This window comes from Equus quagga, chromosome 2 (assembly GCF_021613505.1).
Source record: "Equus quagga isolate Etosha38 chromosome 2, UCLA_HA_Equagga_1.0, whole genome shotgun sequence".
NCBI classification, from domain to species: domain Eukaryota; kingdom Metazoa; phylum Chordata; class Mammalia; order Perissodactyla; family Equidae; genus Equus; species Equus quagga.
Genome location: NC_060268.1, coordinates 25146498 through 25164546, shown reverse-complemented (window position 1 = coordinate 25164546; position 18049 = coordinate 25146498). Strand labels below are relative to the sequence as shown.

At 44.9% G+C, this 18049-nt stretch overlaps 1 protein-coding gene across 4 annotated transcripts in view; it reads right to left on the bottom strand.

Annotated features, from left to right (window-relative positions):
- Positions 1-2271: 2271 nt before the first annotated feature.
- C2H14orf93 (chromosome 2 C14orf93 homolog) overlaps positions 2272-18049 on the bottom strand; it is a 30734-nt gene continuing 14956 nt past the window's right edge. For 2 of the 4 annotated variants that reach the window (XM_046648562.1, XM_046648543.1), the window contains 6 exons: positions 10309-11074; positions 7899-8213; positions 4426-4487; positions 4090-4193; positions 3291-3403; positions 2272-3014 (listed from right to left, as the gene is read on the bottom strand). In XM_046648562.1, the coding sequence (XP_046504518.1) occupies positions 2595-3014; positions 3291-3403; positions 4090-4193; positions 4426-4487; positions 7899-8213; positions 10309-10908 (1614 nt within the window). In that variant the 5' untranslated portion in view covers positions 10909-11074 and the 3' untranslated portion in view covers positions 2272-2594. Of the gene's footprint in view, positions 3015-3290; positions 3404-4089; positions 4194-4425; positions 4488-7898; positions 8214-10308; positions 11359-18049 lie in introns of all 4 variants that reach the window. The other 2 variants (XM_046648552.1, XM_046648535.1) reach the window with 2 other exon arrangements.

Here is an 18049-nt window from a genome sequence, read left to right as displayed (position 1 = left end):
TTTTCAATTACTTACATCCAAAATATCCACACGGGCTGGCCCCGTGGCCGAGCGGTTAAGTTCGCGCGCTCCACTGCAGGCAGCCCAGTGTTTCGTTGGTTTGATTCCTGGGCGCGGATATGGCACTGCTCATCAAACCACACTGAGGCAGCGTCCCACATGCCACAACTAGAAAGACCCACAACGAAGAATATACAACTATGTACCGCGGGGCTTTGGGGAGAAAAAGGAAAAATAAAATAAAATCTCAAAATATCCACACAGCCTGTAATATTTGGAAGCTTTGCTCCTTTGGGGTGAGGATGGGAGAGGAAAAGTTGAGAAGCCATTTAAGGAGGCCCATCCAGGAGTTGGTGGTGGCAGCAGTGGGCACAGTTGGGACCAACAACCTGTGTTTTCAGGGGATAACAGGAAGCAGAGACAAGTGAAGGAGGAGATAGGTGCACTGATAGGGGTGCTCCTGCAGTGCTCATGACCTTGGGGTAACCACTCCATAGTCTGAACTGGAGCTGGTTGCTCCACAGGCCCTATTCTCCATCCCCACGACTTTAATTCAGCCAGCCCTGGTGGTCTAGGTGTTAAAATTCTACACTCTCATGGGTTGCCTGGGTTTGTTTCCCAGTCAGGGAACCATACCACCTGTCTGTCAGTCATCATACTGTGGTGACTGTTTGATACTGAAAGCTATGCTACTGAGGTGGACAGGTTTCGGCAGACCTTCCAGACTAAGACAGGCTAGGAAGAAGGACTTGGCCACCCACTTCCAAAAATATCAGCCAGGAAAACCCTGTGAATAGCAGTGGAGCATTGTCTGATACAGTGCCAGAAAGGATGGGGCAAAAAGACCAAGCAGGGTGCTGACTACTAGCATCTCCACTTGGTTGCCTCAAAGGCATACTGACTTCACCTTCCCTGCCTCCCGAAACTGGCTCCTCCAGCATTCCCTGAGTAAATTATACCATTAACCACTTAGCCGCTTAAGCCAGAAACCTGAACATCAACCTTTTGTCCTCCTCCCTTAACCTCAAATCCAACCAAGTCCTATGAATTCTGCTCCTAAATATCTTTCAAATCTCTCCTCCCATCATCACCATGATATCTATCAAGCCACCACATTTTCTTTCCTGAACCACTGCAAAAGTCTCCCTGCCGAGGCTTCGCCCTCAATCCGTCTTACACCCTGAGGTCAAGTGATTCTTCTAAACACAAAACTGATCATCTTCTCATTTCCTGCTATAAAACCTTTCAGTGATTTCTCACTGTCCTTGAAATAAAGTCTATACTCTTTATGATATTTCACAAAGTCTCTCCAGCTCTCCAGCCTCTTCTCTCAGCACCATCCCTTCCTCAAACTGTTCTGCAGTAGAAATTGCACCTTGTCTGTGCTCTCTCTTGCCTCTAGACTTTTTTACTTGCTGTTCCCTGTGTTTGGATGACTCTCCTGGCCTCCGTTTCCTTCTGGCTAACTCTTCCCCTTCTTTCAGGTATCAGTTCAAACACCAGTCTCTGAGAAGCCTTTCCAGACTGCCAGAGTAGGTTAACTACCCCTGCTGTATACTCCCATGGCACCCCATACTCCCCCAGCATCACCCTTATCACAAGTCATTTCATTCCCTGCTTAAATGCCTGGCTTCCTGACTAAACAAAACCTCCAATCAGCATGTAACCTGATCAACATGGTATCCATAGTACCTAGCACAGTACCTGACACCTAGTAAGCAATCAATATTTGTTGTATGACTGAATGAATAGAAAGCTATTTTTATTTCTCAATCCATTCAAAATGCACAAATTTTGTGTGCAAGTGTGTGTGTGCATATGCATGCACGTGCACAGACACACACACACACAAAACCTTCCTCAAAATACAGCTTGGTTTACAGGACTAAGAAATAGCTATAAGGCCCTGTAGATGGCTTGGTCACACGGTGGGAGAGCAGCTGCTGGTGAGACTTGGGAACTCTTTAAGCTTTAATTTCCTCATGTGTAATATGGGAATAATAAAATCTGCTTTATATAATTCAATAAACAATAGCTATTATATCTATATCCCAATTCCCAAATAGGGGACGGAGCCTGTGTTCTGCTCATAATCAAGCCCATGACTAAAACTGCCCACCAGGTGGCAGTATTACCCTGGACTGGTCCTATGCTGCTTCCACTGCAGAGCAAGACCAGCAGTCACTGGGAAGCAGAAGGTACCAAGGGCTGCTTCCCCACAGCTTTGAGTGAAACCAGAAAAAAAAAAAAAAAAGACTCAGAGACCAGGGCATGTGTCAAGAAGGCCTCATGTTTTTTAGACCCATCCTCCTCCTTTTCTCATCCTAGGCTCCTCCGAGGCACTGTGTACGCTTAGGAATAAGCATTTTCTGGCTTGCCATTCACAATGGGGAGAGTTTTCCCCCTTCTAGATAAGTCCTTTTATCCCGCCAGAGCTGCCAGCTTCCATTTCCAGTGGGGACTGTGTTAAGAAGAGAGGCAGCTTTGCTTTCTCCGACTGCAGAGGACATTTTGTTATTCTGGGAAGCCCCACAGCCGCCCATTTCTGGGACATGGGGAGTAGCAGAACCCAGAGTTACTCTTGGTTATAGATTTCACTCATCCTTTTCCACCTTGACTTCAATGAACGAGTTCAAGTCAGGACAGCAAGTTTTGTGGGGTTGGTCAAAAGATGGGGAGACAGGTCCATTCTCATCACCTCCCTCATCTTCCTCTTCTTGGAAATTAGGATTATAAAGTTCTGGTGGAAGGAGCTGGGCCTCAGCGGAAGGTAGTCGGTCTGAGGGAGGCCCATACACACGGTTGGCTTTAGTGCCATGCTTAGAGTTGGCATCCAGGTGGTAGCAGAGCTCTGTGAGGCGCTGGGCCCGGAAACGGGGAGGCCGGGCCACCCAGACACCCGGCTCATTAAGACTGTCCTCTTCATCTGACATCAGCTCTTCTGTCACATCCTTCCACAGGCGTTGGTCCTCAGGTCCAAAATGCCTCATGATACTGGATCGGTTGGCAAAAAGCTAAGGTGGGAGCCCAGGACAGAGATTAGGAAGAGAAAGAAACTATGCATAGGTTTGGGGAAAGGGCTTGGGTGGGAGGAAGGCTGTGTAAAATCTGCGCCTGAGAGAACCCAGCCCCCAAGTCAAATCTTAGAACTGGCTCACCCTCCTCCTCCTCTATCTGCCTACATTCTTGGCTCTCAACCCCATTCTCAGATGTCACGTCCTCTGGCATTCCCACTGTGGCTTATTAGGGTTTACAGTTTAGCATCTTGAAAGGAAGGCCTAGAAACCTACCCGGTATCTGCGACTTCGAAGTTTCTTCTCCTCTTTTTCCTTCAGGCCTTTAAAGGGGTTCAGGGAGTTGCGGTACTCGCGCCTCTTAGTAAGGAAGTAGGCTACACAGGCTCCTGACGGGGAGAAGGCAAAAAGTAGGGTCGTCTAGAGCACTGGTCCTCAGCCCATTCTTCTGCCCTAACGTTACTGGTCGGGACGGTGAGAAACACTACTTAGATGGTGGGCTTCTCGGCAACCCATCAGCGGCTATTCACTCCTCTTTGGTTTAGCTCTCTCTGCCCAGCCCCATCTCCAACACTAACTCCTCCCACTAGAAAAAGACTCCAGTGCTTCTGTAACTCCCTTCCCCACCCCAATTAAACTTACTCCCATCCTACTCTCTAGATAGCAGATTACAGGCACTTTCTCAGAAGAAGCTTTCTTAATGCTTCAGGATTAGTTATGGACAAATAACCAAAGAGCAAGGAAAGCAGAGAACCCAGGATGTCGTATTTTGGGACAAAAGGGCAGGCCTGGATTCTGATCTCCTTGTCATAATACCCTAGACTCAGGCCTATAGAAACTTCATGCATGATGGTGTTCTAGCCCTTTCCTTCTCCCATTTTCATTTCAGACTAAGGGAATAAAAAGGCAATCAGAGACAATCTTGTGAATATTGTTGGTGAGAATAGCTAAAAATAATTTTTTAAGTCCACTATTTTCAAAACCATCCAAATCATCTCCATTGTGCCTCTTCTCCTCTGACCAGGCACAGGGGCTGGAGAAAGAATGAGACGGAAGTGAACTCAGTTTTTCTCACCTTTCAGCTCCTTATCAGTGTAATTGTGGGGACTGGTCACCAGCTCCTGCTTGAGCTTTTCCAGAAGGAACTTCACTACTGAAATATTCCAAGAAGACTTGATGCTGCCACAAAGAGAAGAGAGTGAATAAGGCAGTCAGCATTTTAAAGGCTAGATAAACAGAGATTCCCAGCACTAATCAACTCTGTGGTGAATTCCTCCATGGCCTAAGACAGGCTACAAGAGGCAAGGGTGTGATCAAAGCCTTCACCTCATTGTTATATTGGAGCAGCCCCCTCTGCTTCCCTCTCCTTGGCAAAGTGCCTTGTGATTCTTTTCCCTCAAGAGGACCATACCTTTCAGACCCATTGAATCTCTTGTCATTGGTGATGTGGTTATGCACATTGTGGACCAATTTCTAGAGGGGGAAAAAAAACAAACACAGAATCAAGCCAGGAGTGGATATGATGAAAACCTCCTCTGGTCCCTAGGCATTGTCCCTATGGAGTTCTCTGCCTGAATCCTTCGCATAGTCTGGGTACCATTTCTGTTGATGCCTTTTCTTAGCCAGAGAGCCTGTCCAAGTTAGTATTTCTAATGCCTCCCCACCTTTTTTTCCCTTTTCATTTAATTTGTGTGAAGACTCTAGGATCATCCCTGGTCTTCCTTCTGCTCCTGGGGAATATGATCACTAGAGCAAGTCTCAAACGTTTCCGCAAACATGCTCCTAATAGCAAGGAGAGAGCGAATACACACCAGGGATACTGCAAGTGGACATTTTTTGAAGCCCTGTACTCTTGCAAATTTTAAAATTTTCTTCACAATATATCTGTATTTCTTTTAATATAAAAATGTCTCCCGAAATCTAGTAAAATTGATGACCCTAAAATGGCCCAGGTCTTGTGCACATTACCACAAATCCCAGGGGTACTCACACCATGGTCCGAAAAATACAAACCTAAGATAACAGAGATGTGAAATGGAAAGGGCCTTGGAGACTGTCACCCAGTCTCTCTTTCACATCATTAAACAGGCTGTCTTTCAGCTTTCCTTCTACATCTTTAACGATGGGTTCTCACTAGTTTTTGAATCAGCTTATTCTACTGTTGAATATCTCTAATTGTTAAGTTTTGCCTTAGATGCTTCAAAATCTGACCCCAGGCTTGCCCATAATAGCACCTGAAAGATTGGAAGGCAGCTTTCATTTCCTCCCCAAGTCTTCTCTTATCCAGTCTAAATGCCCAAGTCCTTCAGCCATTCCTCATGGCAGACTTTCCAGGCAGACTCCTCATGAAACTATGAGGCTCTCTGGTTTGCCGGTGTCCCTCTTACAACGTGGCACCTAGAACCAAATCTAACTCATCAGTTGAGGTCTGGCCAAAGAGAGCATTACTTCCCTGAGTGGAACTCTACAGTTGTAGGAATGAAACCCAAGATGGTGTTAGCTTTCTCAGCAACACCATCCCTACTCACAGTGTCACAGGGTTCATTCATAGTGAGCTGTAGTCAACTCAAATCCATTTTTACATGGATTACTATCTCTACCATTCTGGAATTGTTTTTTTTTTCTTTTAACTCTAATGCAGGATTTTACATTTCTTCCCAGTATATTTAGTTTTGCTGTTTCTGATTATATTTTCATCCCAAGCTCTCTCCATCAAGGGAAGTTTCCCAGTCCAAAATTGATGGACTCATGTCCTGATCTCAGGACTTCAGCTTCATATTCAGAAATGCCCAATTTACCCTCTACCTCGATGGTTGATTGACCACAGAAACTTAGGAAAGTACTGTTGACTCTATGACTAGGGTCTCCACTCTATAAAAAGGACTGTTATTATACTAGCTTCATATTTGATATAATTATTTTACTGCTTAGAAGTCCAAATTTAAGGAATCACAAGGGATAGGTAAGTGCTTCAGAAGGAATTTGAAAGAGTTGCGAAAAAAGAGAAAAAATGAGGGAGTTGCACAGTTTCCAACTCAAGTGGCTTGGAAGAGATCAGCTGATAAAAATCAAACCAGGCTTGAAGTGGAAAGGGAAAATACTCTAGAGAAAAATAAGTGTTAAGACTGTAAGGACTGCTGGCTCACCTACCTCCTGAGTGAGCTAAAAATAAATACATTTCCCCAACAGGGGGCTGGAATCTGCAGCATTCCAAGGAATTAAGAGTTCTCATTTGGTCTTTTGGGATCCCTAGCAGCAATCCACAGCAGCCTCAGTAGATTGGAGAAATGTCTCTCTGATTCCTTCTCAGAGATAAATGTTGGAATAGTGAAGATCTGTAGCTACCCCTCTCCCTCTAAGCCCACAGTCTGGCACAAGAACATTTTAAACCTTCTTCTGTGATGGGCAGCAAAATTCCCTGACTGGTTCTCCAGAGCCTTTTCAAGTACTATAGTGGAGAGCATGAGTGAGCATATTGTCCTCCCAGAAGGTCCCAGTTCCACCAAGCTCTCCAAAGGGGAGGAAGAAGCTAGACCTCAATATTAGACCTCTTGCTGGAGGCAACAGGTAGAAAAGGGATAGAAGTGACTGAAAGTCCTGATTTTATACAAATTATAATTATCACATATTTATTCATGATTTAAACACAATGAAGTTTTGGGAAATCCCTTGAAATGCATCACTAGGTATTTACCTCCATTTCTATCATTGGCAGCAAGAGTAGCCCCCCTGGGCCAGAAATCCATGACAGAGAAACTACCCATTCCCTGTTCTTGATAAGTGAGATGTCCCTAAACATAACCAATATTTGAAATGAAGGTTAGAAACCAGTTGGTACTGATTATGAATGGTGTCTTCCTTCCCAGGGAACCAAAGAATCCTTCAATGTCAAAACAAATCAAATGAAAGGGAGAGTAAGAGCAAGATCCCTTAGAAAAAGGAAAAGGAAGCAAAAAGTAATATGAATAACAGAGGTATAAGTGGTAATCAGCTATCTTCTATCTTTACTAAGACTGTAACAAGCAGAAATGGCTATAAACTATGAAAAGATTTCAGCTGGACGTGAGTGGTGACCTCACTCTTAACCAGAACTCTCAAGTTACTTCATCAGCCATTATCCAGAGAATGGAAACCCATTACAGTCAATATGAACATTATATGGCTAAAGAACATCCCCCATGGTTATCAGAAAGATGTTTTTGGGCACAGAGCTGATCCAAAGGACTGTGGTCACCCTAGAACAGAGTTTTCTCAGCCTAGGCACCATTGACATTTTAGACGGGATAATCGTGAGTGGCTGTCCTGTGCGCTGTAGGATATGTAGTGACCTTCCTACGGCTCTAAGTCACTCCAAGGTTTCAGGCGGAACTGCTTTAGGCCAGTGACCTTCCCTACCAAGAGATCTTAGAATCACTAGAATCTCCAAACCTTTATAACAGCTGAGTGTCTAGTGGCCTGCATCTTTGGGGTTTGGGACCACCTCAGGACACCTTGGCCTTTCTGCCCAATGGGCCCCTTGCTGCTTACCCTGAAGACTGCTAATTTGCAGGCAGTTTCCAGTGCTACCCTTCAGTGGTCAGTCTGCTCAATCCCTTAGACGTCTTCCCATCAGGATTATTAGATCACTGGGAGATGTGATATAATTCCCCTCTCTTTCAATAGAAGATATCGATCTATCTGGAAAAGCCTAAACAAAGTTCCACCGAGAACAGGGCAACTGCGTATCCCTAGGGCTAGGGAATAACTTTTCTCCTTCTTGCCCCCAGCTCCAGGAGGATTCAGAACCCATTCACTCAATATGGGAATTTTAACATCAACCCACACATCACTCTTCACTTCTCTCTCCAGAATGAAGAAAAATTTATAGAAATCGAGCTCACTCACAGAGAGGACCAGATCCCGCTTGCGCCTGGAGTTCTTCTGCCCACTCCCTCTGGTCCTGCACGGGGAAGCAGTAAACCCCAGAGAGTGTCTCAGCTCCCCAGTTGCTCCGGGGCCCGACTCTTCCAAGTCCAGCGCAGCAGCAGCACTGAGCATGTCCTCGGGGCGGGGCGGTGGCAGCTTGGTTCCATTTTCTGGCCCCGTCTCTGAGGTTGCCCGCTGGATGGCCAGTTGTGTGGCTGGTGAGAGCTGCTTGGCATAAGCAGGGACCAGCACCCGCTGTACTGCACCCTCAGAGGCCACAAAATCATCCACCAGCTAAGAACATAAAAAAGAATAGCCTATTAGCCGTCCAGGCTTAGGGGAACCTGGTCAACCATCATTCTCTGGCCAAGGATAGTGAATGAACAGAGGGTGGAAAGCGGGAGGTATCAGCTCAGTTGTTAACGGTCAATAGCTTGTTTCTCTGGGACTCGCATGGGAGTGTTAGGCAAATATTTCTCGTGCGTACAGGGCCTCTCATGTTGGGTCATTACCATAGGACTGATTACAAGGACAAGGCATGTTTCGGACGCTCTATTTGTGAGGAGTCATTTATGATTTACCCTTAGGTATAAGAACTATAGCCAGACAAGCGTTTTGTCTAAAAGGGATTTGGGGAGGAAGTAGATGACAAGAAAGGAAAACCAAGCAATAGAAGGAGCAGGAAAATAAAATAACAACAATAAAGAGGAGAAATAGGAGAAAAACGGGAGCAAAGGAGGCAGGTATAAAGTCAGAAATCTCTAGAGAGGCTGGCACTGATTGCTCCCCTACTCCCCATTCCCTTTGCAGGGCTAGGCTGTGCCCTCACCTTGATCCTGCCCTGGCCACATCTGACTGTCACCACCCTGACACCTACTTGCCTGCCTGTGCCCTCAGTCAAGGACATACAGGGCAGGGAAGGGAAGGAGGGAACGAGAGAGAGGGAAGAAGGAGGGAGGGGAATTTCTGCAGCCAAGAAAACAAAACAGTGAAAGTGGGGGGAAAAAAGACACAGAAAGAAGCGGGGGAGGAGGCTGAGATTTATAGACCTGTGAGCTGCTTTCTGCGCTGTGAAATCTAATTCCATCCTGTCGGCTTGGAAGCCTTCCCTGCCTGAAAGAACCACAGCTCAGGGCACTGCCTGGCCTGGTACCCCCCTGCCTCCTCCCACCTTCCCAGTTCCTCCTCCTGCAGCCCCAAACCACTGAGAGCCCCGGCCAGGCACATCAGCCACACGGCTAGGCCTTCGGGGAGCAGTGTGACACTGGAGGGGGACAGGGGAGTGTATCCATTCATTTCTCAGACCCGGCAGATGGGCTGGGGGTTTCATCCCTCCTGTCTGCCTTGTGTGTTTTGCGCCTCTACTCTTTACTGGGTGTCTGGGCCTTGTCGCGGGGGGTGCAGGAAAGAGAGAAGGCAGCGGGAGACCACGGTGGAGGAGAGTTGACAGACCTCCCACTGTCCCTCAAGGGGCAACACATCTGTTATTTGCTGTCTCTATGTTCCCTATAGTTGCTCCATCTCCTTTTTATACTTTCATGTGTGACATTCTGCAGTTTTTACTCTACTCAGTCAGGATTTTCCTGCTCACACAGCCCTGAGCAGTAAAGAAACTGAAAGAGCACCACGTACTTCTATGTCTTTTCCTGCTCACAAAATATGCTCGCTTGCTTCCTTCTTTTCTCCTACATGTTATCCTCTTACTATTAACTGTCTAATATCCATTTTTTTCGCTCATTTTATTTCCTCTACCTCCCTCCCACCTTACCTCAGAGTCTCGCTCTCGCATAGATTCTTTCCATTTAGATTCACCTGTCTTCTAGGCTCCTTTCTCCCTTTTTCTCCTTCCTCACCCTTCATCTCCACCTGCCTCCTTCCCCTCTCTCCACCTGTCTTCTATGATCTCTGTCCTCTCCCTCTCACTTTCTCCTTCTCTCCATCTCTCTCTCCACCTCTGCCTCTCTCCCCTCTACATTCCCATCTCTCTCTCTACTGAATTCCTCTTGGCAAGCAGAGGGGCCGTGATAAAATATGAATGAGCCGTCTGTGCACAGCAGGCATTCTCGCCAGGAGAGGCAGAGCCCATGGAGCAGCCGAGACAGCTGTGGAGGGGAAGGTGCCACGCAGAGCGACTGAGAGGGAGGGAAGGGCACCCCCACCACACACACACCAGAAATGACCTCCTGCCGAAGAGGCTAGGATTCAGGAAGAAAACAGGAGTGCTGACTATCCCTGAGGGCAAAGGAATTTTGGCACTGTTTTGTGTTATCACAAATACCACCCAAAGAAAGGTTTAAGGATGGAAAGAAAATAGAGAAAAAGGAGAGAAAGGCCAGGGAAAGCCCTAGGGAGAAACAACACTCATGCCCTGCTCTGTGGCCATACTCACGGAATTGAGCATCGGGGCTCCCTCGCTGGCAGCCAGGGGGCATCCTGGGAGCCGCATGTCTCTCTGAGCGGCTGGGAAGCCCAAGGGCCCAGGCCCCACAGCCGAGGCGGCTCCCAGCTGCCGCAGCTCTTCAATCACCACCTGCACACCGCTGCCCACGCTGTCACACTCCTCTTCCACGGCAGACACACCCTTGCAGGCTTCCCCGGGACTCTCCTTGAGAGGCCCAGGCTCCTCAGGTGGGGAACCATGTGCCCGGCTCTCCCCATCTTCCTCAGGGGTGGACACTTTCCCTTGCCTCAGCTCACCCACTTCCTCCTGGAGACGTTTTAACAATTCATTGTTGGCCCTGGCAAGACCCAGAGCAGCCTCAGCCAGACCAACTGCCTTATCCACTCGCTGGTAGATAATATGCAGGAGCTGCTCTGAGCTCTGAACCGCCAGGCCATGTCCGGTCACTGAGATAGGTGTGCTGGAAGGAGGATTCCCGCCCTGAGAGCCCGTGCTGCCCCCACTAGTCTCGCTCTTACAGGCACAGCAGCAGCATCTGGCTTCGCTGCCACTGGGAGGGGAGAAGAGAATGGTGGCACTGAAGGACATGGCTGACGGAAGCCAGAACAACCACGCTCACACTGCTGGACTGTTCCAAAAGGTGTCCCCAGTCAACTGGACTTCACGGGCTTGGTAAGACGCACTGGGGTCTCTGGATTCACTTTCCTTTCTCATGGAGGGTGATCAGAGGAGCCTGGGCACCAGGTGGTGGGTTCTGCGAAAGAGGAGTGGCAGGCCGTGAGGGAGCACACAGTCCACGGCCGCCTCTCCTCAGCCTGCAGAGGAGGAGAGAGGCCACCTTCTCTCTGCAGATCCTGTGTGCCCCAGCACGGCGCTGGGTGTCACAGTCACCCCTTACTGAAAGGGTGGGGCCTACAAAGCCCTTTCTGATGAACACGGTTTCACAGCGTGGAAGGTATTCTTCCTGCACCCAAGCTCGGAGCCCCCACCACTCCAACCTCTGGAACAGAGAGGGGACACAAAAGGACCCACCGGCATCTGGAAAGATTAGAAGATTAAGGAAGAAAATGCAGATCTGTCTTCTCCTCCTCACTATCTTTGCTATAACAGCATTATTGCATTTTACTGCTTTGACATCATTCCTTAAGGAGTTCAGAACCCTTCACACGCGTTCTCTCCTCCACACGACATCTCTAGGAAACACATATCACCCCAGGTCCGGAGAAGCGACATGCAGAGAAGTTACAGATCTTTTTCAAGGTCAGAGGAAGACAGCAGAATCCAGTTATTGCTGCTACTTTCAATCTAGCGTTTATTTATTTTTTTGAACTGATACCACTTTTTGTTGACATAAAGAATCATGATTCTACCCTCTCTATAATTTTCATACAGATGCATTCAGAGCAAGACTCCTAAATAAGGAACACTCCGATCACACCGGCCCTCAACATGTCACCAACCCGCACCAATTAACGCTTGGGGATGGGGTAGGGAAATGAAAGGAAAAGCTGGATCAGAGAGTTGAGCTGCGGTGACCTAGGGCTGCACAGCCCACTTGCTCTCACAGTTGTACACCTGGGGCTCCAGCCTCTGCAACAGAAACTAGCTGTTCTGAATCCTCCAGCCGGTAGGTAGCCAAGAGACACCACCTCTGGGGTCCCTTGTCTCCACTTTTCATGCTCCTTAAGGGAGAAGCAGAGCTCAATGGGAATGTCTAAATAGCTAAGTGCTGCCACTCTGTCCACATGACCAGTCCCTATAAAAGGGGAAACCGGAATATCAATGATAAACCAAACTGCCTCTCTCTTGAATCATTATAGTTAAGCAACTGAAGTACTCCAGGAGAAAAGAAAAGGAAAAAAAAAGGCGTAGGAGGGTTGGTTTGTACCACTGAGAACACTCCAAGGAACTTCATATTGTCATTTTCTAAATGACACTTGATTATAGAAAAAAAAAAATCCTTCTGCCTAAAGCTCCCTAAGTGACACAATCTTAAGTATGTTTACAATTTCCTCAAGAGATACATTTCTATCTTACCTTGTAAATTATATCATAACATCACAATCAAAAGGAGAGGAGGAGGTTAGGAGAATTTTCTATATATTGAGATTGGGTTTTTTTTTTTGAATCAGCAATCTCATTTCAGAAACAGGCAATATCAATGCCTCTGAGGTACTAAAATGTAAATCTGACAATGCATTTTAATTACATTTGGTTATTAAAGAATTGTCTTTAATTTGCTCTTTCTACCTTTTATATTGAAGAAACGCTTTTCTGTGCCAGACAGTCACTTCTTACAAGAACTTAAATCCATTTACAGCTTCTCTGTCATTAGAGTCATGGGAAGGCACAGCTGAACCTAAAACTAAAGGTTAAAGCCAAATTAAAACTAAAGGTTAAAGGAGAGCACTATGGGATTCCTATGTCAATTTATGGATGAATCATTTATATATCCTTTTCCTTCCTAAATAAGGGTGTACACTGCTCCCGCAGGGTTTTTAATTTTTTTTTTTTTAACAAACATCTTGCAAGGAGTTTATTCTGAAATATGGATGTTGTGAGAGAAAGAATGTTAAGTTATGGAGATGATAATATACAAATGCTTACCAGTTGGGTTCAGTATTTGTAAAATCAGAAATTAAGATGCATCAGGTTGGGACACTGTGTGGGTACCCTTTCTGGTACCAAATTGATGATTGCTACACTCTTGCTTCACACAAGAGGCCTTTATCCCAGGGCCCTTCCCTCCCCCTTAAATAGTCTTTCCTAGGTCATCTTTCCAAAACAGCACTGAACAGGAATTTAAAAAAAGTGAGGGGGGAGGGGATGGGATGGGATGTTCTCATCCTGCTCTACCCCTTAAGAGCTCTGTGAACTTGGGCAAAGTATTCACGTCTCTGAGCCCCAGTGTTCTCATCTCGGCCTACTTTGAGTGTTTTTGTGAAGATTATACACAATATATGGAAGCACCTACAGAGTGCTGGCACACAGTCAGTGTTCCACAAACAGCAGCTGGGCGATATTACGACTATTCCTGAAAGCTTTGAGTTCCCACCCTGGATACCCATCCTGATTTCCTAATCTTGAAAAAAATGCAGTGGCTTGAAATGGAATTTCAGGGATTTTTCCTCAAAATTTAATATCAAATTTTTAAGAAACTATAAATTCGAGTCTATAAAGATGCATCTATAGGCACAAAACCTTTCTATGAAATTAGAAAGGTAATTGAGAAAACAGTATTTGCAATTTACTTACTATCATGACCTGGCTTTAGACTAAGGATAATATTGAACTCTGCTAATTTTTTTTGTTTGTTTTGAAAGATTTTATTTTTTCCTTTTTCTCCCCAAAGCCCCCTGGTACATAGTTGTATGTTCTTAGTTGTGGCATGTGGGACGCCACCTCAGCATGGCTCAACGAGCAGTGAGTGCCATGTCCGCACCCAGCCCAGGATTCGAACCAACGAAACACTGGGCCGCCTGCAGCAGAGTGCGTGAAGTTAACCACTCGGCCACAGGGCCGGCCCCAAACTCTGCTAGTTTTTAATGCTAAATGTATTTTCCTATTGTGAGTTCACTTTGTTCCTCAATTTCCTTCTGCTTTTCTACTTTGTGTATTACCATGCTAGGTCCTTTTTAGAATGTCATATTCACAGCAACAGATAGGTGTTTTCTTGAATTAACCTCTCTATAAAAGCCTGCATTGTAGCACAATGGGCATTCAAACAACTTTTTTTGTTTCTGTGGACATTATTGCTGACTTAATTTCCTCGCCTCCTGCTGTAGTCTTCCACATAAACTCTAAGACATTGAAATGTAAGGACAAAGAGAGAAAGGGATCAGCAGGTAATAAAAGGAATATTTCACATTATAATATTTACTAACCAGATAACCAGTTAAATGATGGAGAAGTGATTAAAAACAAGCACTAGTTTCATTAGCTACATATATCCCCATTAGAGAAGGTGAGCAAGTTACCAAAAAAAAAAAAAAAATGGTGTTTCTAAAAATTCTCTGTATGCAAGGCCATGCTAAAGGATGAGTCACCAAAACGGACTCAAACAAAGGGAAGACAAAGTCCACACAGGCAAGGAGGTTACAGTGTATGTGAGAATGGAATGTCTAAAGAACAAAGCAGAATACACACAAGTGCCTAACAATATGGTACAGACTAAAAAATTCTTGAGTTAGTTCAAAATAATGGAAAGATCAACAGAATGAAATCATATGAGAAAGAGGTCTTATAGAAGAAAAACCTCCAAATGAGCCTTGAGCAATGCATAGGATGAACTGGCAGGGTGGTAAGATGACCTGAGAGATGAAAGAAAAACAATTTCCAGGAATTAACAGGGTGCATGTGAGAGGTCAGAGTAAAGGGGCTTCTATAGTAAGGTACAGAAAGATGACAGAGGTCTTGGAAACCAAGTTAAAGAAACTCTTAGAGCAGGAGGCCAGCAAATTTTTTTCTGTAAAGGACCAGACAGAAAACAATTTAGGCTTTGCAGGCTGTGGGGCTTCTGTCCAACAACTCAATTCTGCCATTGCAGCCCAGAAGCAGCCAGTACATAAAGAATTGAGCATAGCAACGTGCTGGTAAAACTTTACTTACGGACATGGAAATATCACAAAATATTACATTTGATATTACATTAAAAAATATAAAATCCATTCTTAGCTCGTGGGCCATACAAAAACAGGTGGCAGACCAGACTTTGCCTATGGGCTGTAGTTTGCTGACCCCTGTCTTAGAGACCTAAGGTGGAACAGTTGGAGATTAGGAGAATGTTTAAGAAATCCAAGAGTGAGTTGATGAGAATGAGAGTTGTAGATATGAAGGTTCAACATCCTGGCGGAAGAACTGATAATATTTCTTTTTTCTTTTTCTTTTTTTTAAAGATTGGCACCTGAGCTGACATCTGTTGCCAATCTTCTTTTTCTTTTTTCTTCTTCTTCTCCCCAGAGCCCCCCAGCACACAGTCGTATACTCTAGTTGTAGGTCCTTCTGGTTGTCTATGTGGGACGCCACTCAGTGTGGCTTGATGAGCAGGGCCATGTCCGCGCCCAAGATCCAAATTGGCAAAACCGTGGGCCACTAAAGCAGAGCGCTCGAACTTAACCACTCGGCTACGGGCAAGCCCCTGATATTATTTCTTTTTCTTTTTCTTTTTCTTTTTTGAGGAAGATCAGCCCTGAGCTAACATCTGCTGCCAATCCTCCTTTTTGCTGAGGACGCCTGGCCCTGAGCTAACATCCGTGCCCCTGTTTCTCTACTTTATACGTGGGACGCCTGCCACAGCATGGCTTGACAAGCAGTGCCATGTCCGCACCCGGGATCTGAACCGGTAAACCCCAGGCCGCCAAAGCGGAACGTGTGCACTTAACTCCTGCGCCACCAGCCCGGCCCCTGATATTCTTTCTTTACTTAATACATATGGGGGATAGAGATAACTGGTTAAAGACAGCTTCAAGATTATAAACCTGAGGGTCATAATATGGGTCATAATTATTTCTGACATAATGACAGAAATAAGGAAGCTGAGAGGAGAAACCAGCATGTTTAAGGAAGATATGTATTCATTTAACATGTTAAGTTTCAAACTGAAGGCAACATCTCTAAATGAAATGTCCTGAAAAGCAACTGACTAAGACTGAAAAACAGAAACAAGAGGAAGGTCAGACAGAGCTGGAATGCAGGTTTGGAATCTTTAGCAGGAAGGTTGTAGTTGAAACTGAGAGTAAATGAGCTCTCCAAGGGCTAAGTATAAAGTGTGAAATGCAAAGGCCGAGGACAGCACTTCAAACCAATCCATGAAAGAGGCTTCATTAAAAGAGAATGGTCAGTGAGGTGGGAGAAAAACAGTGTTATGAAAGCCAAAGGAGAAAGAATGTCAAGAAAAGTGGATCTAATCAACTGTGATAAGAGCAGCAGAATGGTTAAAGAAGATGAAAATTAAGGAAATACATTTTATTTGTCTGTGATGGTCATTGAAAATGACCAGACAGGTATTTTTTGCGGTGAAAGTAAAACTATGCAGCTGATGAAAGAGGAATTGCTGGAGAGAAAATAGAAGCAAGACAGGACGTCAAGTTTTCTAGAGTTTAATTGTGAAAGGAAGGAAGGAAATACGAAGGAAGTCAGAAGGGGCTCTAGAGCTTCAGTATATTTAAAATGCATAAAGGAAAAGGACAGTGAAAAAGTAAAATATAAAAATACTAGAAAAGGGGGGCCGGCCCCGTGCCTGAGTGGTTAAGTTGTGCGCTCTGCTTCAGAGGCCCAGGTTTTCGCTGGTTTGGATCCTGGACGTGGACATGGCACCGCTCATCAAGCCATGCTGAGGCAGCATCCCACATAGCACAATCACAAGGACCCACAACTAAAAATACACAACTATGTTCCAGGGGGCTTTGGAGAGAAAAAGGAAAAATAAAATCTTTTTTAAAAAAATACTAGAAAAGGATTTAAGGGCTGGCCTGGTTGCCTAGTGGTTAAATTTGCGTGCTCTACTTCGGCAGCCCGGGGTTTGCAGGTTTGGATCCTGGGCACAAACCTACACACCACTCATCAAGCCATGCCATGGCAGAGTCCCACGTACAAAGTAGAGGAAGATTGGCACAGACGTTAGCTCAGGGCCAATCTTCCTCACCAAAAAAAAAAAAAAAAAAAGGATTTAAGTTTTCTTCTAGCAAGGATCTTCCCAATGTGAGAAGGAAGGAAGGTAAGCTCCTTCTAGAGACCGCAGAGAAGAAAAACACAAATGCAGAGGCAAAGATTCATTGAGGTGGATAGATGAAGACAAAATTGTATATTAGAGGCACATTCTTTTTACTTTGGAGACTGATTTTCCTCAGTATAAATAATTCAAATTGGTAATAGAACTGTGTTATAGGCACTGCTGCTACATTATCTGTTGTTACAACCTGTTAAGTTCTTTTCAAACACTCCAGACCTAACATAATTATTCTGGCTTTTTTCCATCACTAGTTCAAGGTTCTCAAGCCCATTTAACCCTGCCAACATTATCAACACGCCTAAACTTTACCCTGATATCTTTATTTTACTTCTCAAAATGTATAACTGTTTAATTCAATAACCCATGGACCAATCCATGGAATGTTTGGCAAAGCAACGGTTAACTGTAGTCAGTTATCCAGGCAGTGTCTATACCGTTATTATTAAACATCAATACTGTCAACTTCTGCAATTTCAGATTGCTGATTTACTTTAAAACCGACTTCATATTTTTGTTCAAGAAAGAAAAAATAGGAATAAAGTAAGATTGACCACCATAGAATAATATACATGCCTTTTGCAAAATGCTATCAACTTTTAGAATTGAGTGTTAAGAAAAAGATCTTCCATCTTATGATGAGTTGCCAACAGAAAATGACAGCATCTGTCAAACCTCAGTTTGCATAAAATATGTGTTTGGGGTTCATTTCCGTAGTGGTCTAATTTTAACACATGTGAAAGGAGCCTAGAAAAATGTGCTTTTCAATAACTTTGATATTTTATTCATAAATATTTAGATAAACAAGAAAGAACACTGATCTTCTTTAGACAGTTCAGGGTGAAACTGTCCATAATCTTAACCATCCCTTTCCTCCCAAGTCACATGTATTTTTGGTAGAACTAAATATATCATACTCTTGGCAGCTCCCTTGCTTGCTTTTTACCCATTCTGAGTTTGAATTTTCTGCATGACTGAGTTCACCTCCAAACTATGAAAAAT